This window comes from Panthera onca, chromosome C1 (assembly GCF_046562875.1).
Source record: "Panthera onca isolate mPanOnc1 chromosome C1, mPanOnc1 haplotype 2, whole genome shotgun sequence".
Classification (NCBI taxonomy): domain Eukaryota; kingdom Metazoa; phylum Chordata; class Mammalia; order Carnivora; family Felidae; genus Panthera; species Panthera onca.
Window position 1 is genome coordinate 185,155,806 of NC_138346.1, and position 25,631 is coordinate 185,181,436.

General features: G+C 41.6%; 1 protein-coding gene across 8 annotated transcripts in view; it reads right to left on the bottom strand.

The window, feature by feature from the left end:
• Window positions 1-25,631, bottom strand: part of MAST2 (microtubule associated serine/threonine kinase 2) — a 220,508-nt gene that overhangs the window by 16,531 nt on the left and 178,346 nt on the right. For 7 of the 8 annotated variants that reach the window (XM_078451967.2, XM_078451968.2, XM_060625596.3 and 4 more), the window contains 6 exons: window positions 17,117-17,192; window positions 14,530-14,550; window positions 12,651-12,729; window positions 10,742-10,896; window positions 8,337-8,412; window positions 4,747-4,956 (listed from right to left, as the gene is read on the bottom strand). In XM_078451967.2, coding sequence (XP_078308093.2) covers window positions 4,747-4,956; window positions 8,337-8,412; window positions 10,742-10,896; window positions 12,651-12,729; window positions 14,530-14,550; window positions 17,117-17,192 — 617 coding nt within the window. The remainder of the gene's footprint in view (window positions 1-4,746; window positions 4,957-8,336; window positions 8,413-10,741; window positions 10,897-12,650; window positions 12,730-14,529; window positions 14,551-17,116; window positions 17,193-25,631) is intronic. The other variant, XM_078451969.2, reaches the window with a different exon arrangement.

The window sequence follows — 25,631 nt, forward strand, 5'->3', positions numbered from 1 at the left end:
ATGGCCACATCTACCAAAGAGACCTAGGAAAAGCAGCACAGAGAAAAATGGCAGGAAGGGGAATCACCACTTCCTGAGCTTCCCACAGTTTCTGGTTTCTAGTTTTGGTCCCTTAAGACCAGGTTGCATTCCTGTCTTTAATTCTCTAAAACCCACCCTTTTCATCTTTTTTTTTTTTTTAATTTTTTTTTCAACGTTTTTTATTTATTTTTGGGACAGAGAGAGACAGAGCATGAACGGGGGAGGGGCAGAGAGAGAGGGAGACACAGAATTGGAAACAGGCTCCAGGCTCCGAGCCATCAGCCCAGAGCCTGACGCGGGGCTTGAACTCACAGACCGCGAGATCGTGACCTGGCTGAAGTCGGACGCTTAACCGACTGCGCCACCCAGGCGCCCCCCTTTTCATCTTTATAATTAGTTTCTCCTTCCTGCTTAAACTACTTTGAGTTAGCTTTCTATTACTTACAACCAAAAAATACTAACCAATCTGGAAGTCGAAGTGGAGGAGTGGAACCAATAAACAGTGGACTGGAGCTCCAATACTGACCAGGGGCTAAAGAGAACAGGGAGAGAAGCAGCCAGGTGGCTGTCCTCAACACATGGGCGACAATAGAAGGCACGGAAGATGAGGCTGTCAGAGAGCGTGTGAAGAAAGGAGGAAGAGGAGACCAACACTCAGGGCCGTACCCTGTGGAACATCAACATTTAATACTTTTATTTTATGTATTTTTTAAGTATTTTTTCCCCCCCAATAATCTCTACACCCAACATGGGGCTTGAACTCATGACCCCAAGATCAAGAGTTACATGCTCTTTCGACTGAGCCAGTCAGGCGCCCCCAAAGCCAAATGAAAAGCATTTAAGAGATGGGCAAAAAAGGAATTTGTGAAAGGGCAGCAAGACTGCAAGACTGGAGAGAACAGTGCCATGACCCCAAGTGGGGGAAAAGTCCAGGAGACAGATTCACACTGTAGAGCTCTGCAGAGTTGTGAAGAAGGATGAGGACGGAAAGAGGCCATAGGATCTCTTCGGCAACTGGTTGCTTGGTGGCAAGTTGGTTGCTTGTTGACTTTAGCCTGAAACAGTGTTGTGGGATGGTGGGAAGGGAAAGTAGAAGGCAGAAGACTGAGCAGGTTGTTAGACTGAATGGGTTGTTAGTAAAGAAAACTAGCAAATAAAGACCATTACAAAAAAAACTGGTTATGAAATGAAGAGGGAGGCTGGGCACTATGTGAAATCTTGTTTATTCTTTTAAGACTTAACCCAAATAGCCACTTTGTGAACCCTCGCTGAGATCCTCTGCCTGTACCTCCCACCCCACCCAAACACATAAGAACAGGAACTAACTGCTCCCTCTTCTATGTTTTGTTTGCATACATGCCATGGTACCACATGTTTTTTGTTTTTTATTTTAGAGAGAGTGCAGGAGAGAGAGGGAGATGGGCACAGAGAGAGGGAAAGAGGGAAGGAGAGAGGGAGAGAGAGAGAGAATTTTAAATCCATGCATGGAGCCTGACTTGGGGTTCAATCCCATGATCCTGGGGATCATGTCCTGAGTGTCAGACATTCAACTGACTGAGCTACCCAGGTGCCCCCCACATGTTGTTTTACAATTAGTTGTCTGTTTCTACGGCTACACTGTAGAGCCTTATGAACAGAGACACTATGTCTTTTGTTCTTCCTTTACATGCTAAGACTAGCATAGTGCCTCTTACAGAGCAGATGCCAATGTTTGTTGATTAAATGTTTGAAAATATGATCTTAGGCTCTGGAATAAGACAAACCTGGGTTTGGGTTCTAGCTCTGTTACTTAAGAAATGAGTTACCTTTGGGGCACCTGGGTGGCTCAGTCGGTTAAGTGTCCGACTGGCCCAGGTCATGATCTCACGGTTCATAAGTTCAAGCCCCACGTCAGGCTCTGTGCTGACAGCTTGGAGACTGCAGCCTGCTTCGGATTCTGTGTCTCCCTCTCTCTCTGCACCTCCCTAGCTCACGCTCCCTCTCTCTGTCAAAAATAAATAAACTTAAAAAAAAATTTTTTTTTTTTTTTTTAAGAAATGAGTTACCTTGGGCTAACCTAGCTTCTTTAAAGCTTTGGTTTCCTCACCTGTAGACTTACAGAATAGTAGTACCTTACCTACAGTGTTGCTATGAAGATTAAATTAGATAAATTAAATGAGATAATGCAGTATCTAGTATGCATTAAGTGCTCTACAATAACAGTTATGTTTATTATTTTAAATATAAATTTTACCATGCCATTTTCCAAATTACAACCATTAATAATTTTCCCACTGCCTTTATGATAAAACCTAAGCTCCTCACAGACACTTCAGCCTTTGCCCATCCCTTCCTAATTTTCCCTGCAGGCATCCTTCACCTAGTCATGCCAAACTACTTTATCTGCAATTCCTGGAATGTCCCAAGTTCCTTTTCACCTCTCAGAGTGGCCTGATTCCTGGGGCTGGCTGGTGCCAGCTGCTGGTGGGCAGACTGACCCTAAGTGGTTGTTCCTGTGTATCTTTTGATGACTCTCATGATGCATTTACTGTTTACATCTGTTTTGTTTACACAGGTTTGTAAATATTATTGCCTAAGATGTTTGTATATAACTTGTAGCTTTTATTTATTCAAAATTCACATGTTAATGACTTATGATGGTGTCCTACTCCCACCATTACGTGGTTAAAAAAGAAAATAGTTCCCCTCAAAAATTTTTTTAATGTGGAAACAATAACTTCCACAGGAGAAAAAAAAAAAAGGAAAAAAATAACAAAAAATTTTTCCCTAGTGAACTCCTACCTACTTGTCAAGACTCAACTTTTCCCGAACTCTCCATGCAGAGTCAGCATATCTTCCTCCGTGCTCAGAACTGACCTCTAATATTTAGTGCTCACCAATTTACAATTACTATAACACACAAAAGTGAGATAATTCACGTAGAGTACTCAGTGTAGTGTCTGGCACACAGTACACTTCAATAAATGACAGCTGTTCTTTTTACTTGTTGATGGGTCTGTAATCCCACTTAACAGCAAATTCCTTGAGCTGGAACCTGCAACAAACTTTTTCCTGAATTCCCAGGGCCTAGCAAATTAGGGAGCAGATGAACGCACTGACTCCATATTCAGTGTTCTTGCTGCACCAAACAACCTACTCCCAGGGGGACAGGAGTTTGGGAAAATGCCTGAAGGTTTTGGGCAAGGCTCTGACTTTAGCATTTTTGGAGATCAATCGTAGATATACAAACAACCTGGGAAGTCACTCTACCTTGATCCTTTGCCTGATGCCACAATCCCAGATTCCTATCCACTGTTGGAAAGTTATTCTTGAACAGAAACAAAGAGCTGCCAGGGATATGCATGAGAATTTAGTTGCCTAAAATCAAATTTCTACAATGTCTGAATTTAAGTATTATTCTTGAAATAAGAAAAAAAAAATTTTGTAGAAGGAAGTAATTTTTCATCTATTAAATCAAAACTTTTCTCACTGTAACACTTGCCCACTGGGTTAACAGGGCTTTTAGAGAATGGAAAACAATCTGCTACCTATTATATATGAGAAATCTTCCAATATTTGACAGTAATAATCATGGTCATTTTTAATCATCTGTCTCTAGTTCAAGTGTTTCCTAATTAAAAAAAATAAACTCCCTGTTCCTAATTTCTAGACCAACACACTGAAGTCCTGTTTGATCATTAGCCCTGGGTTCTCAGCTCAGTTGGTACTACCCCAGAGCAAGGTCATAGGCCTAGAAGTAATAGGGGCCTGGACTAGGAAATACTCTAGTACATGAAGAGGTACATGTCCTTCCCGTTAGACTGTACTAATGGTGTAGTATAGGGCAACTGTCATTTGAGTGGGTAGGCATCCGACCACCTATTTGTAGAGGCCAACAGGAAAGCAAACTCTGGAGCATGAAGCAGTAGTTAAGAACTCACTGGACACTCTGGTCTTGACCATCTCTGGGTTATTTTATCTCTAGCCTCCTAGAGAAGACTTTTCACACTGGGGAGGATGGGGTCTCTAAATACCTAAATCCCTACTAACAAAGTTCTCACCATGTAAACAGAATGTCAGCGAATAGATAAACCCATAGTACAAGCCCCAGCCTGTTTCCCCTTGGCTGAGCAGAACCAGTCTGAAGGCTCTGCTTATACCAGTATTTCTACTAGACAAAAACCCACCACAGCCGCTGGGGCCACTTTTAGGCTTTCAGTATTTTTTTTTTTTTTTAATTTACATCCAAATTGGTTAGCATATAGTGCAACAATGATTTCAGGAGTAGATTCTTTAATGCCCCTTACCAATTTAGCCCATCCCCCCTCCCACAACCCCTCCAGCAACCCTCTGTTTTTTCTCCATATTTAAGAGTCTCTTATGTTTTGTCCCCCTCCCTGTTTTTATATTATTTTTGTTTCCCTTATGTTCATCTGTTTTGGGTATTTATAAACACTACCAATGTTGGAGCCTCAGGCAGAGTAATCAGAATCAGAAAAAGAAAAACCCCACAGAACCGAGTTCTCCTCACACCACACAGGCTTCTCTTAGCAATGCAGGGGACTGAGTAGGAACCAAAGTCCATCAGCAACCACACTCGGGGGTGGACTCTGCACATGAGTAAGGAGGTGGGGGCAAGCTGGCTGAGAAGACTGGAAACAAAATCTTAGCCTTAATCTTAGCTTGGAATTAATAATCCACTACCTCACAGAGAATTTACCAGAATTCCAGCACAAGGACACTCACATCTTGCAGAAGTTTCTCTAAATTCTCTTGAAGCTCATAGAAGTAGTGTGATGTAATGAGACGACTCCGAGATTTATCCAGGCAGTCTCGGGCCATCTCAATCACCTGATGATGAATAAAGCTCAAGGTTCCATCTGCCAAGGGCAACACACTGTCTGGAGTGTTGGAGGAAATGAATTCTGCAAGACGCTCTTCCATTTGTGCGGTGGCCTGCAAATAAAAGCAAGAAAAGTGACATTTCGCTTCTAGTTCCAGCTCACTTGGGAGCTCAGCCTGAAGGACCTGGTAATAACCTGAGGACAAGCTCTGTGATCCTGGTTTCCTGATGCTGCATTTGGGGAACCGGACAACTGGACATATGAAAAGATCACCGTCAGGTCAAGTCAAAACATTACAGTCAAGGCCCTCTCTCACGTGACCTTGCCTATCTCTCCCCACTTCTTGGAAGATGTGCTCTTTTGCTCTGAGGACCTGGAAGTGTTTGCTGCTCTCCCCCTTTAGCATGCTGCTTCATGCCTGTTCATGCTGTTCCCTGTATGTAGCTTTTTCACCTGCCAAGCCTGACTGGCAAACTCCTATCACTCCTCTAATCTCAGTTCACACATCACCTGTCTCTCCTCTGGGAAGTCTTTGATTCCTCCAGGCAAATAGGGTTTCCTTTCCTCCATGCTGCCACTGGACCTCCTTGTGTATAGGCACTGCTAGTTTCTAAACATTTCTCTAGACTGGGAATTATAAGTCAGAGAGAATTTGATTTATTTCAGGATCCTCTTACTTGACCTTAGGACTCAACTCAACTAAGCAGATGCTCGGAGAGTGTTTACTGAAGGTGTGAACCTGACTCCTCACGGACCCAGACCTTCAACAGAGCAGAACAAAAGTTTAGCTCAGAAGCCTCTGGGGGACCTAACTGCACACTCACGTCAAACGATAAATACACACCAGTTAACAAGTTCATAGCTGCCAATCTAGGACGTGGCCTAATCTTTCCTTTGCCACCAGATGGCAATTTCTGATTTCCAGTGTGTGTTTAGGTGGATATATGTGTGTCTGGTATTTTCATCATAAGCATTTTTGCCACATTTTTACTGTATAATTAATTGGTCATAAGGCAATTTTGCTGTATGAAAAAAATAACTGAAAAAGATAACTGGTTGACAGTTTGGTTTCATTTCTCCAAAAATGCAGTATTCCCATTTTGTATCATATAAACCTTAGCCTTCATAATGGTCTATACAGTGGCACCGAGTTTTAAACCCACATTTCCCATAGAACTTTGGAACATCTATAAACCGACATGTGACAACATGCTAAGAACAAACAGTGTGGAAGGCTTTCACAACAATACAGAACTCAGTTATAAATATGTACCCAAGTATTTAGAGAAACTGATACTTCTCTTAATGAAGGATGAAATTTTGGTCAAAAAAGAAAAAGCGTGATGCCAAACAAGGAGATGAATCAACAAGCAAAAACAAAATGTATAATACTATGACCAAAAGACTTTGAAGACAAATGCTTACATACAATCAACAAAATAAAATCAGTTATTTGTGCTGTATTGCAATTAATCTACACTATACATTTTGAATGTATGCAAATATTTTGTGTATTTTGTTTGCAAATAGCCTTTTAATTTTGTGATTTGTTTTTTGTGTTTCATTATGTTCTTTTCAATGAATGTCCCTCATTTATTTTTTGCGACCTTATCCTTTACAACAAAATTGCCCAATGGCCAATTAGTTATGTAGTAAAAGCGCTTATGGAAAAACTACCCAGAACTATGTATATAAACACACATCTAAGTACAAACACACACACACACACACACACACACACACACACACACACACACACACACAGTATGTGGAGAGAGAGAGGAAACAGAAGGAAAGGAATCTTAACATATTTTTTCTAACAGTTCGTCTTCACATGAATGACTTGGAGACATCCATACGAAACAAATATGCAATGTTAAAATGATAATATAACACCTAACATTTAAGCAGGAGGAGATGCATTTTAAACACTACACACTCCCAAATTTCTTTGTAAGGATCAAGCATAAAAAAATGATTTCCTAGGGGCTCCTGGGTGGCTCAGTCGGTTAAGCGTCTGACTTCAGCTCAGGTCATGATCTAACGGTTCGTGGGTTTGAGCCCCGCATCAGGCTCTGTGCTGACAGCTCAGAGCCTGGAGCCTGTTTCAGATTCTGTGTCTCCCTCTCTCTCTGCCCCTCCCCCACTTGCACTCTGTCTCTCTCTGTTTCAAAAATAAATAAACATAAAAAAAAAAAAAAAAAAAAGATTTCCTAGCTGTTCATTCTGCCTATCTTCCTCACTCTTACTCTCTAATGCCTGCTCCAAGGCATAGAAAGCACAGACCACAGGGCACTGGGCAACAAAGAAACAATAGCTCACACTGAGTGCTTATTATGTCCTGGGCACAGTTAGAAAAGCTTAATGTCCATTAACTTTCATAAACTCTCTATGAGATCAATACTCTTATTATCCCAAATTACAGATGAGGCAAATCAAGCTCAGAGAAGTTAAATAATCTGTCCGGGGTCATATAGCTAGTAAATGGTAGAAGCAGATTTGAACCCATTCAGTCTGGTTCCAGAAAGTGTGTCCTTCCTAACTGCTATGCTTCACTGTGTATGTCAAGAGGGAAAGTACAGGGTTTCATATCATTTCCCTAGGCCACCCATGTGTGTCCAGAAGACTATACTGGAGTCTAGAAAAAGGACACTCTCAAAAGAGTAGGAAACCAACTGTGCACTCCAGACCCTAGACACAGATGAACAGACCCAGGGAAGTCTGGACAGAGGATGAAGATAGAGGCTTGAGGACTCCATGCTCCTTGCTGTCATGGACAGGAAGGCTGAGTCAGTCCCTGGTTCAGACAGAGCTGGCTGTGTTCTGCAGGAATAGGGCCTGGCACGAGAAGACCAGGTCAGAATGTATAGGCGTGCTGTGTGCAAAAAGGGAAACAAGGGCCTTCGTTCCATACACTTGGTGGTTTCCAGCCAAACCATAGAGCTGTGAAACCTACTTCTCCACTATCCCAGGAGAGTAATCTGCCTTCCTCCTTCAGCATTTTCCTGCTTGAACACTCTGTCTCCCACTTTCCTGCTCCCTCTGGCCAACCTCCTGCCAGCCCAGCACACCTGTCTGCTGTGCATGCTATGGGCCTGGTAATGAGGCTCTGCTTAAGAAATCTGCATGAAAGGAACGTGCTCTCTGATAGCTAATTCCATTGTATGGGGACCCTGACTTACAGACCTGATGTGCATGGTTAGAAACAGGGTCCCCAGTTCTTCCCTTCCTCACTAACATATAGCAGAACATCTTTCTAACATTTCTCTCTAGATACCTCTCCAGGGAGTGAAGAAATATAGGCCCTGCAAGCATGAGCCCCAGACTCATAGTCCTCTGCTGCCTGCCTCTTCTCCAGCAGTCTGGAAGCCTTGTGTTTGTATCCTCCTCCTGCCGGGGACCTTTCTGCTCTTCTTGATTACCTATGGAGAGAGCATTCCATCCCCTCACCCTCAGTCTTCCCACAGGGGCAGCCCTCCTCAGAATCCTTACCTTGGGAAATCTTTCTTTGTACACATGATTCATCATTATTATTTCACTGTCAAAGGAAACTGGGGACCGTCCAGGACTAAATAAGAAAGAAACAACTGTGTTACTTCAGTGCCATGGAACTATCAAGAAGAAAGATGAGCATTCCCAGAGTCCCACTCCCACAATGTCTGCAGAACCCACACACTCCCACCTTAATGACTACTGACTTCTAGAGTCTTCCTTTTTCCTGAAGCTCCCAGCATACCTTGTTTAGCTCAAAATGCTGCCATCTGGAACTAGGCTACCTTCCTACAAGAAGCCTAGCTTTCACAAAGACCTTTGCCAGTGCCTGAAAAGGCCTAGAAAGGAGGAGACTACTCCTGAGACTATCTGTGGTCTTCCTAGGATGACCTCCCCCAGAACAGGACTCTCTGGGTCTTCTTTGCTTTGGCCAGTAGATTGAGTATACCCCAGCATGTTCTAGGAATCAAATCAAATCAAACCACCACCAAAACAGCCAAAGGAAGACAGTGTATACCTGTATCTTTTTCCAAACATGCTGGAGCCAATGAGGCTAACTTGGGCTCTGACCTGGGGGATAAATGAGGCCAATCCAGCTTATAGTGTGCTATAAGCCTGGGTCCTCTATACGTTCTCCTTTGACCCACGTGGGGTTACATCTTCTTAAAGGATTTCAAAGTTTGAGCCACACAAATGGATATTTGGGTCCTGCCCATTTTGGTGCCCCTGACATGTGACCCCAACTGAGCTAGGTTCAGAACTGTTCCTCTTTGCCTTTCCTCCCTGGTGTGGGGCCATGGTCTGCCTGCTGTATCATTATACATTACCAAGTATTTTAAGAGTAATACAGCAATGGGGCACTTGGGTGGCTCAGCTGGTTAAGCGTCCGACTTCGACTCAGGTCATGATCTCAGGGTTTGTGAGTTCGAGAACTGCAATGGGCTCTGTGCGGACAGCTCAGAGCCTGGAGCCTGCTTCAGACTCTGTGTCTCCCTCTCTCTCTGCCCCTCCCCTGCTCACACTCTGTCTCTCAAAAATAAATAAACGTTAAAAAAAAATTTTTTTAAAGAGTAATATAGCAGGGATTTCCCTGAGATACTGTGGTCCCCTCAATCTCAAATGGCCTAAAATGTACCCTTTACCCTGTGGATTACGGAGAACACCAAGATTTGGGTGTTCCTCTGAGTGAGACAAAGAAAGGCACTGGGATCCACACTCCACAACCACTCATTTGTGTTTCTCATCCTCTACACTACAGTCCAGTGATCATCTTCATCAGTCTATGAATTCAAACCAGTCTTTATGGTATTGTTCGGCCCATTCCCCAATACTCATAGCAGCAACATTACCTGAGGCGATTCTTCCTGGGAGGCCATGCTCCTCTGGGTCCCCACCCCGAACATATTAACCAATTTATTATTTCCCAGGGGCTCTGGAAAGCTGAACTCAGTCATTAAAGTCATGCCCATTTTAATTTCCACCCTCTTCCTTAATCTGGAATTATGGTGCAATTTTATCAGCTAATGCCAAAGAAAAGAGTGAATTAGTCTAAGGATTCACAGACAAATCAGCTGCTACGGTTTGTTTGGTTTGATAAGCCCAGCTGAATCAGGGAAATGAGTTAGATTCAGATGGGCATTTAATTCTGCTTCTGAAATTGGCTTCTTCCCTAAGTCAGCCACAAGTGTCTTCAACAGCAACTTTTGTAGCTGGCCTAGTTCATATATCCTGGGACGGTGGGTTCTGCAGCCAGGTAAATGTCAGAACAGATCATACTATTACTCTCCTCTTACTGAATGGAGCTTAAAGTATATTTCTACTGCTAACTACTTTTTTTAATGTTTACTATTTTTGAGAAAGGGAGAGACAGAGCATGAACGGGGGAGGGGCAGAGAATGAGGAGACACAGAATCTGAAGCAGGCTCCAGGCTCTGAGCTGTCAGCACAGAGGCTGACACGGGGCTCAAATTCATGAACCACGAGATCATGACCTGAGCTGAAGTTGGATGCTTAACTGACTGAGTCACCCAGGCAGCCCTCTATTGTTAACTACTTTCAAAGGGAAAAAGAGAGGGACCACTCGACAGCATCATCAGATATGCTTGAGCGTCACTGGACTTAACTCATTTGAGCTGTGCCAAGGTGCTGTGCCAGGGGTTGGCAAACTATGGCCCACAGACCAAATCTGGCCCACTGCCTGTTTTTGTAAATAAAGTTTACAGAATGTCTGTGGGTGCTTTTGCACTACAACAGTAGAGTTAACTAGTTGCCACAGGGACTGTATGGCCTACAAAGCCTAAATTATTTACTATCTTGCCCTTTATAGAACATCTGCCAATTCCTATGCTGTGGAAACAGGCTGAGTTCCATTGGTCCTGGGGTAGCAGGCAGAGAGGACTCCTTACCTGAGGCTGCGAGAACGGGGCCGCATGGCTGGGGACTGCCGTCCCTCCTCATCTGGTACACTCTCTGTGCTGAAATGTTTCGTCAAAAAGTGCAGCTCATCAGCTGTAGGCTGGAAGGGCAACTGGTGAAGCTTTTCCTGTGAGGAACATGATGACTAAAGGGAAAAACATTAAAAAACAGCATTATAGGCATGTCTAAGTGCAGTCCAGGAACAGAGAGGACTTCCCAGTCAATGTGAACCCAAAGGTAACCAAAATCAGGCCTTCTTTGCTTTGTTCCTTTTAGTCTCCACTGTGTAGGATTCCCCTCTCTACTCCTTCAGAGCCTTTAGTCCTGAGGAAGCCAAGATACTAGGAGCTGACTTGAAAACAATTAAGAATTCCAAACATGGCCCAATGACTGAGATTCCAGACAAGGGCCCACTGCCAACCATAACAGACCTTTGAGGGAGCAAGCCGTGCTACGACAGGAATCCCACCAGATGCAGCAACTGCTGTGACAGCCCTATGCAGCACCAGAATCGGTGAAGTCCCCCTTTCCTGACAAGAGAGCAGGCAGATCTAACACCATTGGCTCAGTTTCCATTCACCAACTGATGAAGAATCTGGGGTTCAAATATCTAAATCCATTTAGAGTCAAAGCTGCAGCACCACACTGAGGAAACTGTTGCTACAAGTAAGCCTCAACACCAAGTGAAAAATCAGAACTTTTTTTGAGCTACCAGCATAGGCTTCTGTCATGGAATGCTATCACATGAAGCTGTAAATAGCTAGTGGGAGGTCTCCACAGGGCTCTGTCTTGGCCACATTTTTGGAAATAGTTTGTATAGAAATTGCAAAAAGTATCTTCACCCAACTGCCACTAAGATGACATAAAATTGGTTTTTTAAAGTACCCCAATAAAATAAGCTGCAGCCATGGGTTGAGTCTATTAAAATTTATTGAACAGGTATATGTCATATATATCTTTATCTTGCCTTAGGTTAAAAAATCATCATCTGAGTAAAGGGTTATAGGGAAAGGGATATTTACCAGGCAGAGATCTAAAGCTTAACTGCTGCTAAAAGACCAGTGAGATCTTTGGATTAATTTATGAGAAATATCTAGGTCAAGGGAGGAAATGATACTCCTTTTACCTGCTTGGTATTCATGAATATCAAAACTGCCTAGGAAGACCTGAAGAATGGCAGAAGACATGGGGAATGGGTCATCCAGCCTGCTGCCCAATCCAGCCTGCAAAGCCTATAATACTTACTATTTGGCTCTTTACAGAAAAAGTTTGTCAACCTTGTCATCCTGGCTTCAATTAAAACTTGCTCAATGAGGAAGACTCATTTTACCGTCAATTGTGCACAGCAGCAATTATGACATCTGTTGTGTTTTAGGCTAAACCTTCTCTAAAAGAAATATAACTAGAAGTTTTAGAGACAGGCTTAGCTTTTTTTGCTGATATATATCAAACTTCAATATAAAATATCATCCTTCCCTTCTTTTTGAAAGGAAAAGGTGAAAGAGGAGAAGGATGGTCCACCAGGCCTTTGGGACATGGGAGGGTCTATCTGCTCTTGGTTGCAGGTCTAGAAATAAGTTGGGGGAAGATTCTTGCTTAGGATCCCCCATGTCTGGCAAAGCAAAAGTCCATCCTCAAGCCCTCCTCTAACTCAACTAGGAAAAATTGATGCCCAGAGAGCATGTTGGTTAGTTCTTTCCAAAGGTGTTTAATGTATTTGGCTATAGCTGTTAAGGGCCACCACTGCCCCACTGAGCCTCATCCCGAACAACCTGAGTTTGGCTTTGGCGGGAAAACTGAGAATCACTTTGCAGCACACTTTAAGGACAGGCAGCAATAATCTGTAGGGAAGTATTTCCTTGGGGTGACGGAGGTAGAGGCACAGATTTGGCTACTTACTGAGACAGTAGAGCTAGGAGTGTTGGTTCCATAGCCTGAAGAGGGCAAAGAGGCCAAAGACCAGCGCCGTCCATCAGTCCTATGTAAGATTAAGAATATTAGGCAGTTTCCACAGGACCCCACCCTGAGCCCTGGACCTGCCTGTCTTTCCATTAGCATTTTTTGGGCAGCTGGTTCCCTGGTAGGCTCTTCTTGGTCTCTACACAGTACTGCTCGGTCTAGTACATGCTTTCATGTTTCTCTCCCACATGGGGTCTATGGTTGTGTGTTTTCCACTGCAAAGACAAACATCTCTGACTAAAAAGAAGTCTGTGACTTTGAATAAGAACATCTGGTATATAATACTGCGATTCTGAAATAAAAATCTTTATACTCTCAACCTATTTACTTTTAGAGAAGCAATGACAGAGGGCTCCAGCTAAAGGCATCACCACAAGGAGAGAACTGCCACTGAAATGCAGCTATTCCTTTTTCCGAGGACTCCATGTGAAAGGCTCTTTGATCTTCCCAGGCCACTGGGTTGATAAGGAAGAAGTGGATCACCATCTGTGTCTGAGTATGAATTAATCATTGGCAAACAGTCCAAGGTTACTTAAGATCCATTAGGGCCTATAAAACCAGTCTTTGAGAATGTTTGTAAAGAGTGACAGTAACCTCATGAAAGAAGAGTGAGGTGGCACAACCTTGGCTGTGTATAAGATTTTGGAGTGGGCTTCCTGCTGCTCTTGAGAGGATGCACCTCAAAGCTCTCATCACAGAGAACCACTTATCTGCTTTGCTGTGGAGGAGAAAGAGCAAGCAGGTATCTGGTTTGAAGCTTTTATTACATGGACAAGTGATTCTTTCCTGGACTATGGGATGTGCTGTTCGACAAGTGTTTTTTCTTATGAAGCCTGGGGGGATAGCCTGGTCTGGCTGAAGATGGAGAAAATTTCTTTGCTGCTCCCACAGAACCTTAGAACATTAGCAATGGAAGACGTTTAGAAGTTAAATACCCTCAATCTTTGAGAAAACACTAAGGTCCAGGAATTTGGGTGATTTAGTCCAGACTTCACAGTTAAGGGGAGTGGGGAGAAGCAGGGAGAGAAAGGAGAAAAAAGAGGACTCAATCTTGCCAGGTCTTTCCCTTTTGAAGCATTCCTCTCCACCCCCACCAATACTCAGCAGCTTTTCCTACTATATTCTGCAAGGGGACAGTCCAGGGTTCCATGCCACATGCACCTGATTCAAACTTCATGCCACCCAGGCAGCTAGTTCTGCTGGAACCTAGTCTCTGAGGCAAAGAAATGTCCAGGAGGCTGCCTAACATGATGTTCTCTCTGACCTCTTTGTTGGGTCCCAAGAGCTCTACACAAGAAAGCAAGTCAGTTCCAGGAAAACAGAGCTCACCAAAGACAGTATTAGTCTAATTCAGTGAGGAATTTCCCAAACCCTTGTCAAATAGACTTTTTCACAGATCGTTTTTCTTTCTTTAGATAGAAATGCAAACAAACTGCAGGGCAGCCATTTTCTGTAATCTGAAGAGCAAGGGCTACCACAGTCAGAAAGAAATGCCACTACAGGATGCCTCCATCTCCTCTGCCTGGTCATCTCATTCGGTGACTGAGGAAATTTGTGGGAATGAGGGTGACTTGTTCCTAGGCTCAGAAACTTGGAATTATTCAGCAATTCTTGCCTCTAAGTGTATGGGCTCTGAGCCTTGGTTCCAGCAGGGGGTTCCCTTAGGGCCTCTGTGCTAGATATGAAAGGCCAAATGTTCATACCCACAGTCAGAAAGACTCATCACAACCAGTTCTCACCAAGCACAACATCAAAAACCATATTGTCTGGCCATGCATAGCAGTTTCCCAGTCCCTCTCCCCATCAAGTCCACTATTACCTGTCTGCTCTGTGGCCATGGCTGTAGTGAAAAGACATATATTATAATGAGAATCATATGGAACCAGAGAGATTGATCTGTTTGACCCCTGGCACTGGGTCATGCTTGGCAGGGGCAAACTTTGTTTAGGAATGTGTGGAAGTTTGAAGTGAAATTGTAGGATTGATAGACCTATCCTTAGCATTTCATCAAATCTGTGTTTTGTGTGATATTGCAAACCCATGTGGTCCTACAAGGCTCAAGTTAGACCTTAGCAACCTAGCAAAAACAATTTCTGAGTACCATGTTTGTAGGGTTGAAGTCCCCTTCTCCACCCCTACCAAAACCTAGCTGCTTTTCCTACTATGTCCTATTATGGGGACAGCCCAGAGTTCCATGTTCCATGCACATGACTCAAACTTTATGCCACCCAGCACAGAACTATTTGGATCTCAGTGGTAATACCAGGCCCAGAAATCCCCTAGCTGATCCTACTCCTAAAGCCCAGATAATGAAGCAGAGTCAAGGGCACCAATGGAACATGTTATTCCTTCTGCCTAAAATGGTCTACATCCATATTCTCACTTTCAACATGCAGGCTCCTTCTTATCCTTCAGGTCTTACCTTGAAAGTCAGACCCCTTCAGAAAGGCCTTACATGACCACCCCGTATATATTCTTTAGCCCCATTCCCTTCCTATGCTTTCATGCAGCATCATGTTCTTTCCTCTCATGTTGCTTATCACAGTTTATAAATGTTTGCTTGTTCATTATTCTTCCCCATCACCCATTCAAACAATAAGAGCTGAGTGAGTACTTATTATACACCAGGAGACACCGCTTTCAACATATTAAGGCATCTCTATTAAAGATACTTTTATTCTGGTTGAGAAGAGATAGAAAACAAGCACATAAGAAAATATCAGGTATTGAAAAGTGCTTGTTTGAAAATAAAACTAGATGATATGATGGAAAATGAGCAGGCTCCTTTATATTGCATGGTTAGTGAAGGCTTCCTTGATAAATTGACATTTAAGATGAGAAATGAAAGACAAGAAAGAGTTAACAAAGTGAAGATCTGAGAAAACAGCATTCCTTGCAAAGGGAACAATAGGTGCACAGACTCTATTAAGTCTACTATGTTTCAAGCAAGTAGGCACTATGGTGTGGGTTTTTTTGTTTGTTTTTTATGGTTATTTTGTTACCACTACATAACTAGTTACCCAGCATAGTGCCTGGGGATACTGGATGCTCAGTAAATATTTACTGAATGAATGAGAAATGACTCAATACCACTTAAAGAGATTGGTCACAGATCTTGCTGTCTCAGCACAGATGTAATCTGAGGCTACAGTTCACACACAAGATAGGAAGTCTGGGGAAGAAACACTTTCCAACTGGACTAGGAAAACAAATGCATCAATCCAGCATATTACTATACTGGAAATGCTCCTAAATAGATGCCTGGGTAACTAATTTTAAGTTACACAAGGTAGGAGAGATCTGTCCACAGGACAAACTTAGATATTTGTTTTGAATAAGGCAACTGGGTCAGGAGGAGCACCCAAGTCAGCTATCCAATTTTTCCCAACCTATCCATGTCCTTTTCAGCTATAGAGAATCGTGGAGAGGAAAGGGGTGGATTTCTTCTGGGTCCTCATTTGAATGGTGAGTTAATGCTGTTTGGAAGAATGTGCTCTTTTTCTATTATCTCTTTTTAAAAAGGAGTCTAAGTATAGAAACTGCTCTGGCCTCAAGCTGCAAATATCATTCTGTGTCCACTAAAGGTTCCAAATCTGGAGCCATGATTTTTCTGGAGGACTTAATGCCAAATGCTGATTCTAACCAAAAATACTTTTAAAAATAAAAAATAAAACCAGAGAACATGAACTCTGCCAAGAAAGAATTTTAGAAAAATTTTTGAAAAGTAAGGCTTTTTCCATTTTATATGGAGCCATGGTATGTAGTTTGGATGAACTCATCTCAATCAGCTCAGTACTTCTCAAGAGGCCCTGACAATGGGCTGGGCTGTCAGGATTGCTACCACTTCCAGGAATAAGTTTGTATCACTTCCAGAGGGTGAAATGCCAGGAGGAATATAAGCATGGCCTTTTAATGCAACAAATCTTTCTAAATTCATGAGAGGATAAGTGAAGACTCTGTAATCTCTTTATCCCCCAGGAAAGATCCTTTCAACTCCTCAGAATTAGCTGAGTAAGAGGAGTAAGAGTAAAACCTTGGGTCCCTCTGAGAGGAGAGGCCATTTTCTCATTGATCACACTAGGATAGCTCTCAGTCAAGAGTATAATGTTTCAGAACATATCCTCAGCAAACCAGAGACTTGTGTTCAGGTTTGTAAAAATAAATCCACACTTCTTATATCTACTTGTCCATTCAAACTAAATGCAACTACTAGGGCTTTTTAGAAAGCAAAACGTGAACAAGATGATTATGACGTGGGTGAGGAAAGCAGGGAAGAAATTTTGATGGCTGACTGCCCAGGTAACACACTTGAAAGGCAGTACCTCAAAGGAAGAAGTCAACATTTAACTGACATTCATCCAAATGCCACACATGTTTGTCACAGAGGAGGTTTTCTATCAACTTACCTACGGGCAGGAACAAAGGAAAAGTGAGCAGGTGCATTTGGAGAGAAATTCCGGGGACTATCCAAAGGACTGTTACCTGTGGGTGGGAAAAGGAAAAGAAAGCCTATATGAGGTCTGTTTCTGAGGACTGTGACAACCTTTAGAGAAGAAATCTCCCCCTAGTATCGGCAATTAGCACTCACATAGTTGTGTTTTCAGGCTTACCATTAGTTTAATGATTCTCTCTTTGTAAAAGTCTGGTAGTCCAGAGGTTTCTTCCTTGTTCCCAAGTTGCCTGTAACCATCTATGTCTCTCAGGCATCCATTCTAGTTCCAGCGGCAACTTGTCAATTTCCTGCCCTCCTAGGAACACCTCAGGCTCCAATCTGCTTAGTCAAGTTACCCCAACTTTCCAAAGGCTTAAAGAACTCATTTGGTGCAGATGGCATGGCCAAATGCTCAAACATTTCTCAAAGGGCAACAGGACTCCTGGTCTAAAAGTCTCTTGCACATATATCTCCACACACTGCATCCAAGGCTAACCAAGAAAAATGCATGCTTAAGAGAAACTTAAGTTCTTTGGTGACGACTTAGGATAGCAACATTCCTTAAAAAAGACCATACACAAGGGCCAAGTCTGTAAAGCATGCCCAACTTCCTCACAGTATAGGAATTAACTCCATTTTCCCTTATTAGTTTTCACATGTCCCCTGTAACTTGCTAACCTACAGACAGAAGGTTTGAACAAAACTATGGTTACCTTTGCACTAGTTACAACAGTTCTTGGACCTAAGACTGCCATACTTCTCTGGTCTAACTCCCACCTGGGGGGTTGTATTCAGAAGCTCCTAGATGGCAGAAGCTGTCAATGTGTCTCTATACAAAGGGCCATGTCAAACCAAGTACCATACTCCATTATGTGCTGACTACTCTGCCAATCTCTGTCTGCCTCCCACTTCTGTACTCACTTCCCCACACAGCACCTCCGCGATGATCATGTAAAGCCACTCTCAGGACACCTGGCTGGCTTAGTGGAGCAATGTGACTCTTGATCTCAGGGTTATGGATTTGGGCCCCACATTGGGTGTAGAGATTACTTAAAATATTTAGATGGCACAAAAACAGACACTCAGATCAATGGAACAGAATAGAGCACCCAGAAATGGACCCACAAATGTATGGCCAACTAATCTTTGACAAAGCAGTGAAGAATATCCAATGGAATAAAGACAGTCTCTTCAGCACGTGGTGCTGGGAAAACTGGACAGCAACATGCAGAAAAATGAATCTGGACCACTTTCTTACACCATACACAAAAATAAACTCAAAATGGATGAAAGACCTAATTTTAAGACAGGAAGCCATCAGAATCCTCAAGAAGAATGGCAAAAACCTCTTTGATCTTGGCCGCAGCAACTTCTTACTCAACACATCTCCGGAGGCAAGGGAAACAAAAGTAAAAATGAACTACTGGGACCTCCTCAAAATAAAAAGCTTCTACACAATGAAGGAAACACTCAGCAAAACTAAAAGGCAACCAACAGAATGGGAGAAGATATTTGCAAACAACATATCAAATAAAGGGTTAGTATCTAAAATCTATAAAGAACTTATCAAACTCAACACCCAAAAACAAACAATCCAGTGAAGAAATGGGCAAAAGACATGAATAGACACTTCTCCAAAGAAGACATTTGATGGCCAACCGACACATGAAAAAATGCTCAACATCACTCATCATCAGTGAAATACAAATCAAAACCACAATGAGATACCACCTCACACCTATCAGAATGGCTAACATTAACAACTCAGGCAACAACAGATGTTGGTGAGGATGTGGATAGAGAGGATCTCTTTTGCACTGCTGGTGGGAATGCAAATTGGTGCAGCCACTCTGGAAATCAGTATGAAGTTTCCTCAAAAAATTAAAAATAGAACTGCCCTAAAACCTGAAAGGGCGGGCCTACGCTGGCCGACTCCATCTTGTTCTGTGTCCTTCACCTTGACCACACCTCCTCCCCTTGAGTAACCCCCCCCCCCACCTGCCTAACAGGACTCGGACCCTTCCCCAGCCAATCAGCTGAGGCCACAGCCATTACCTCGCCAACTGCCCCTAGGCCCCAATAAAACCTTTGTCCTTTTGAAACTCTCTCTCCCCAGCATCTCACCGCTGCGTTGGTGCAGGTAGGGGATTGAGCTCGAGCTAGCTCGAATAAAGGCTCTTTTGCTTCGGACTCGGCTCCCTAGTGGTCTTTGGGGATCACGAATTCTGGGCATAACAAACCCAGCAATTGCACTACTAGGTATTTATCCAAGGGATACAGGTATGCTGTTTCAAAGGGGGACATGCACCCCCATGTTTATAGCAGCACTGTCAACAATAGCCAAAGTATGTTAAAAGCCCAAATGTCCATCGGTGGATGAATGGATAAAGATGTGATGTATATATACAATGGGGTATTACTTGGCAATCAAAAAAAAAAATGAAATCTTGCCATTTGCAACTACATGGATGGAACTGGAGGGTATTATGCTAAGTGAAATTAGTCAGAGAAAGACAAAAATCATATGACTTCACTCATAAGAGGATTTTAAGACACGGAACAGATGAATACAAGGGAAGGGAAGCAAAAACATAAAAACAGGGATGGGGACAAAACATAAGAGACTCTTAAATATGGAGAACAAAGGGTTACTGTAGGGGTTGTAGGAGGAGGGATGGGCTAAATGGGTAAGGGGCATTAAGGAATCTACCCCTGAAATCACTGTTGCACTACATGCTAACTAAATTGGATGTAAATTAAAAAATAAATAAAATAAAATAAATCTAGAAAACAATTATAAAGTAAATAAAGGCACTCTCTATGGGAAAACTAATTAGAAAGAGGCATTTTCATGGGATTCCCATGCTCTGTGTCTAGGACTATCTCTTATGATCTATTCCTATCTCCTGGCTACCATGGGCTACCAGGATGTGAGAGAAACGATCTGCAGTAGTTGCTTCCTTAGCCAGGACTTAATAAGTGTCAGGCCTCCTCAGAATTATTGAAGCCTTTAAAAAAAACCAAAAAAACAAAAAAACAAATCTCTGTTCTTTTAAAATAGTGTCATCTCAAAAATTAACACGTTCCGTTTGATCCTTGAATGTAAAGCTAGATGCCCTTTGTTTGTTCCCCAAACTACTCAACTAAAAGCCTCAAGAAATTCCTGAATATGGGTATCCTACAAACAATGACTGCCCTTCCAAGGAATACCTGTGGTGCTGGTTACACAGTAGGACAGAAAGAATCTTCCAGGTGCTAACAGTATTGTTAGGGATTCAAAACACACACACACACATGTCAAAAATAACTAACACTAAGAGGAAAATAAATCCTGCAAATCCTCATCATCAACCACCATCATTATCAGAGTATGACTAAGCTATGAGACAACTTCAAGCAGCCTACTAATCCTCAAAGAAGAGAGTGAAGGATACAGAAAACACAGTTGAAAAAATAATGGCTAAAATTTTCCTAAATTTGATGACAAAAAAATTGCACAAACATATACAAATGTGAAATCCAAGGATTTCCAAGAACTCTAAGCATGAGAAAGAGGAAGAAAACTATACCAAAGCACATTATAATCAAATTGCTCAAAACTCATGATAAAAAGAAAATCTTAAAAACAGTTGGGTAGTGGGTGGTAAAGACGTGTTATATAGAAAGGAACAAAAAAGATAAGGATTATAGCATATTTCTTACTAAAATCAATGTAGGAATACAATGGAGCAATATCTTTGAATCATGGAAGGAAAAACAAACCCTAGGAACCTAGAATTCTATGCCCAGCTATCGTGTAATAAAGAATTTGGTGGCTTTTGTCCCCAGTTCCTGGGAGTGAGCCTTTAAAACCTTGGAATTTCCCAAGTGAGAGGAGTGTCTTTGTTATTCATGGTGGGGCCTGATAGTTTATGCAAATGAAATGACTCAGGATGGTGGCTGGCCAAACCAGAAAGACCAACCATGTGGTTAGAGGTTAAGCCATTTGTTATCAATTTGACTTCCAAGGAATGGAGGGGGAGCTAGAGACTGAGTTCAATCACATATTCAATGAGTCCATCAATCATACCTACATAATGAAACCCCAATAAACACTCTGGACACCAAAATTTGGTAAGTTTGCTGGCTAATAGTCTGCATATTGTTACATATCAATGTGCTGGGAGGGTGATGGATCCAGACTTCATAGGGAGAAGGCACTGAAAGCTTCACATGTGAGACCATCCCAGACCTCATTTTATGAATCTCTTGTGTGATGGTTCTGATTTATATCCTTTTTTCCCCCCTACCAATAACACTCTATTTGTAAGTACATTCCTTTCCTGAGTTCTGTGAGTTGTTCTACTGAATGGCAAGAGGTACTGGGAACCTTTGAATTTATATCTGGTTGGTCAGAATTATGGGTGGCCTGGGAACTCCAAGCCTGCAGCTGGGTGTCTAAAGTAATGTCAATTTTGTGGAGGACTATGTCCACAACCTGTAAAATTTGGCTTAATTCTGGGTAGTTAAGAGTCATTGTAACAGTGAAAATATTTTTTAACAACAAGGTGAAATATCTTCTCAGATAAAAAAAAAAAAATTCCTTAACAACAGACTGCACTAAAGTTTAAAAAAATGTTTTTAAGTCCTTTAGGAACAAATAAAATGATACCAGGTGGAAATATGGATCTATACAAAAGGATGAAGAGTGCTAAAAAGTTTACATGGGAATACATATAAGATTGTTTTATTATTTAAATCTCTTTAAAAAGTAATAAATGTTTAAACAAAAATAAGGTGGTGTGCGATTTATAACATACTAGAATAACAAGTTTGAAAACAACATAAAAGTTGAAAGAGGGAAAACGGAATAGTATTCTTATACTATATGTGAAGTGGTATAATAGAATGATAAGATATATACTATACACACTAATGCAACCACTAAGTAACAGAGTTATAGCTCATAAACCAATAAAGGATAAGTGGCATAAAAATCATCCAACCCCAAATAAAGCAAAAAAAGCAAAAGAAGAAAAACCAGATGGGACAATAGAAAACAAAGAGGAAGACGACGACAGATTTAAACCAAACCGTATCAACAACAATAGTAAATGTAAATAGTCTAAAATCCCCAATTAAAAGGCAGAGATTGTCAGATTGGATTAAATGAAAGACTCTATTAAGGAAACTGAGTCCATATTAATAACCTTTGAAAGAAGAAAACATCAATCTCCGATATCTTACTGATAAATTCTACCAAACAGTTAAGGAAATCTTTCTCAATTGACTGAGCCACCCAGGCACCCCCATTCTTTTTTTTTTTTTTTTTTTTTTTAAGTTTATTTATTTTGAAAGAGAGAGAGAGAGTGTGTGTTAGGATGTCCTTGGAACCACAGTAGAGGTTCCAAGTAGAGGACGGCCATCTTGCCAGTGCAACCCAACGAAAAGCCCCTAGTAGTGTGCCAGAACGAATTGGAGGTCAACCAATCACCGAGCGACAGCACGACCTGACGAGAAAAAGGCCCACCCGGACTTAAACCTGGAACCGAAGCAGCTTAAAAACCCCACCCCACCACACCTGGGCTCGACTTCCCTGACTCCTCTCTCTCTCTCCCTGAGTCACGGAACCTCGCCTGAGACCTTAGTTCCCAAATAAAGCCTTTGCTAAAATTTTTTAGCCTCTGACTCCTATCTTTACCCTGCCTTACACCTGACCCTAACAGAGAGCACACGCACACAAGTGGGGGAGAGGTAGAGAGAAAGAGAGGGAGACAGAGAATCCCAAGTAGGCTCTGAGCCACCAGCACAGAGCCCGACACAGGGCTCGAACCCAGTGTGAGATCATGGCCTGAGCTGAGATCAAGAGTCAGATGCTTAACTGACCGAGCCACCCAGGCGCCCCTATATGCATACATTCCTAATGAAACTTCAGAAAATCAAATCCAACAATTATGAAAAGGGTAATACATTATGACCAAGTATATTTATTTCAGGAATACAAGTTAGTTAAAATAAGGAAAAATCAATCAATATAACCCACCATTATAATAGGCTGACAAAGAAAAACTATATGATCATCCCAATAGACACAGAAAAAGCACTTGATAAAAATCCAACAACCATTTTTTAACATTTATGTATATATGTATATATGCATAACCAGTGAGATCAGAAAGGAAATAAAATAATATCTATTCATACACAAAGTAACTGTCCAGAAAATCTGACAGAATCTATAATAAAATTACTTATATGAATTTAGCAAGGCTACAGGATACAAGGACAATATACAAAAATCTATTATATTTCTATTTGCTAGCTATAGCTAGCTATTTTTATAGCTATACTTTATGTAATCACAAAGTGAAAATAAAAACACTAGCATTTATTGCATAAAAACATGAATACTTAAGGATAAATGTGTCAAAAGGTGTACAAGAGCTATATAAAACACCGTTAAGAGAAAGGCATTAAGAGGTACAAACTTCCAGTTATAAATAAGTTATGGAGATGAAAAGTATAGCATAAGGAATATCATCAATACTATAATAACGCTGTTTGGTGACAGATGGTGGCTTCAGTTATGGTGAGCGTTAATGTACAGAATTGTTGAGTCACTATGTTTTAAACCTGAAACTAATAAAACATTAATGCAACTATACTTCAATAATAAATTTTAAAAATAGATTTAAAATATTTTTTAAAATGGTAAGATAAATTAATGATGGCCTACATAAATGGAGAAATATGCCACATGTAAAAACATTCAATATTGTTAAGAAGTCAGTTCTTTTCCCTAATTGATCTACAGGTTCAGAACAACCCAATCAAAACCCCAGCTGCCTTTTTTTTTAATAGACTATTTTTTAGAGCCATTTTAGGTTCATAGTAAAATTGAGCAAAAGGCACAGGATTTTCCTAATGCCCCCTGCCCTCACTCATGCACCACCTTTTTCTATCAACTACCTTTTGGGTAAGCTGATTTTAAAATTCATAATGGAGGGGCACCTGGGTTGCTCATTTGGTTGAGAGGTCAACTCTTGATTTCAGTCCAATCATGATCCCAGCTCCAATCATGATCCCAGGGTCGTGGGATCAAGCCCTGCATCAGGCTCTGTGCTGAGCATGGAACCTGCTTAAGATTCCTCTCTCTTTCTCTCTCTCTGCCCCTCCCCCAATGTGTGCACATGCTCCCTCTCTCAAAAATAAATTAAAATAAATTAAAAATAAAATTCATATGAAGGGGCGCCTGGGTGGCTCAGTCAGTTGAGTAGCAGGTTGGCTCAGGTCAGGATCTCGCAGTTTGTGAGTTCGAGGCCCGCGTTGGGCTCTGTGCTGCCAGCTCAGAGCCTGGAACCTGCTTCCGATTCTGTGTCTCCCTCTCTCTCTGCCCCTCCCCTGCTCATGCTCTGTAACTCTCTCTCAATAATAAATACACGTTAGAAAACAATTTTTTTAAATAAAATTCATATGGAAATGCAAAGGACAAGTGGACAAAAAAACACACTGTATGATTCCATTTAGATAAAATTCTACAAAAGTCAAATTAATCTATAAGTGTTGAAAGCACACCAGTGGGTGCCTGGAGATGGGAAGAATTATAAAAGGACAGGAGGAAACTTTTGGACATAATGGATATTTTCACTATTTTGATTGTGGTGATGGTTTCATAGGAATATATATATATATCAAAATTTATCAAAAGGTATTCAAATAGGAAAAGAAGAAGCCAAACTTTCACTCTTTGCAGATGACAGGATACTCTATGTGGAAAACCCAAAAGACTCCACCAAAAAACTGCTAGAACTGATACATGAATTCAGCAGTCTCAGGATACGAAATCGATGTACAGAAATCTGTGGCCTTCCTATACACCAAAAATAAAGCAGCAGAAAGAGAAATTAAAGAATTGATCCCATTTACAATTGTACCCAAACCCATAAAATACCTAGAAACAAACTTAAAGAGGTGAAAGATCTATATGCTGAAAACTATAGAAAGTTTATGAAAGAAATTGAAGAAGACACAAAGAAATGGCAAAACATTCCATGTTCATGGATTGGAAGAAGAAATACTGTTAAAATGTTGATACTATCCAAAGAAATCTATATATCCAATGCAATCCCTATAAAAATAACACCAGCATTCTTCACAGAGCTAGAACAAACAATCCTAAAATTTGTATGGAACCAGAAAAGACCCTGAATAGCCAAAGTAATGTTAAAAAAGAAAACCAAAGCTGGAAGCATCATAATTCCAGACTTCAAGCTGTATGAAAAAGCTGTAATCAGGGGCGCCTGGGTGGCTCAGTCGGTTGAGTGTCTGACTTCGGCTCAGGTTATGATCTCGTGGTCTGTGAGTTCGAGCCCCGCGTCAGGCTGTGTGCTGACAGCTCAGAGCCTGGAGCCTGTTTCAGATTCTGTGTTTCCCTCTCTCTCTGCACCTCCCCCGCTCATGCTCTGTCTCTGTCAAAAATAAATAAACATTAAAAAAAAAAAAAGCTGTAA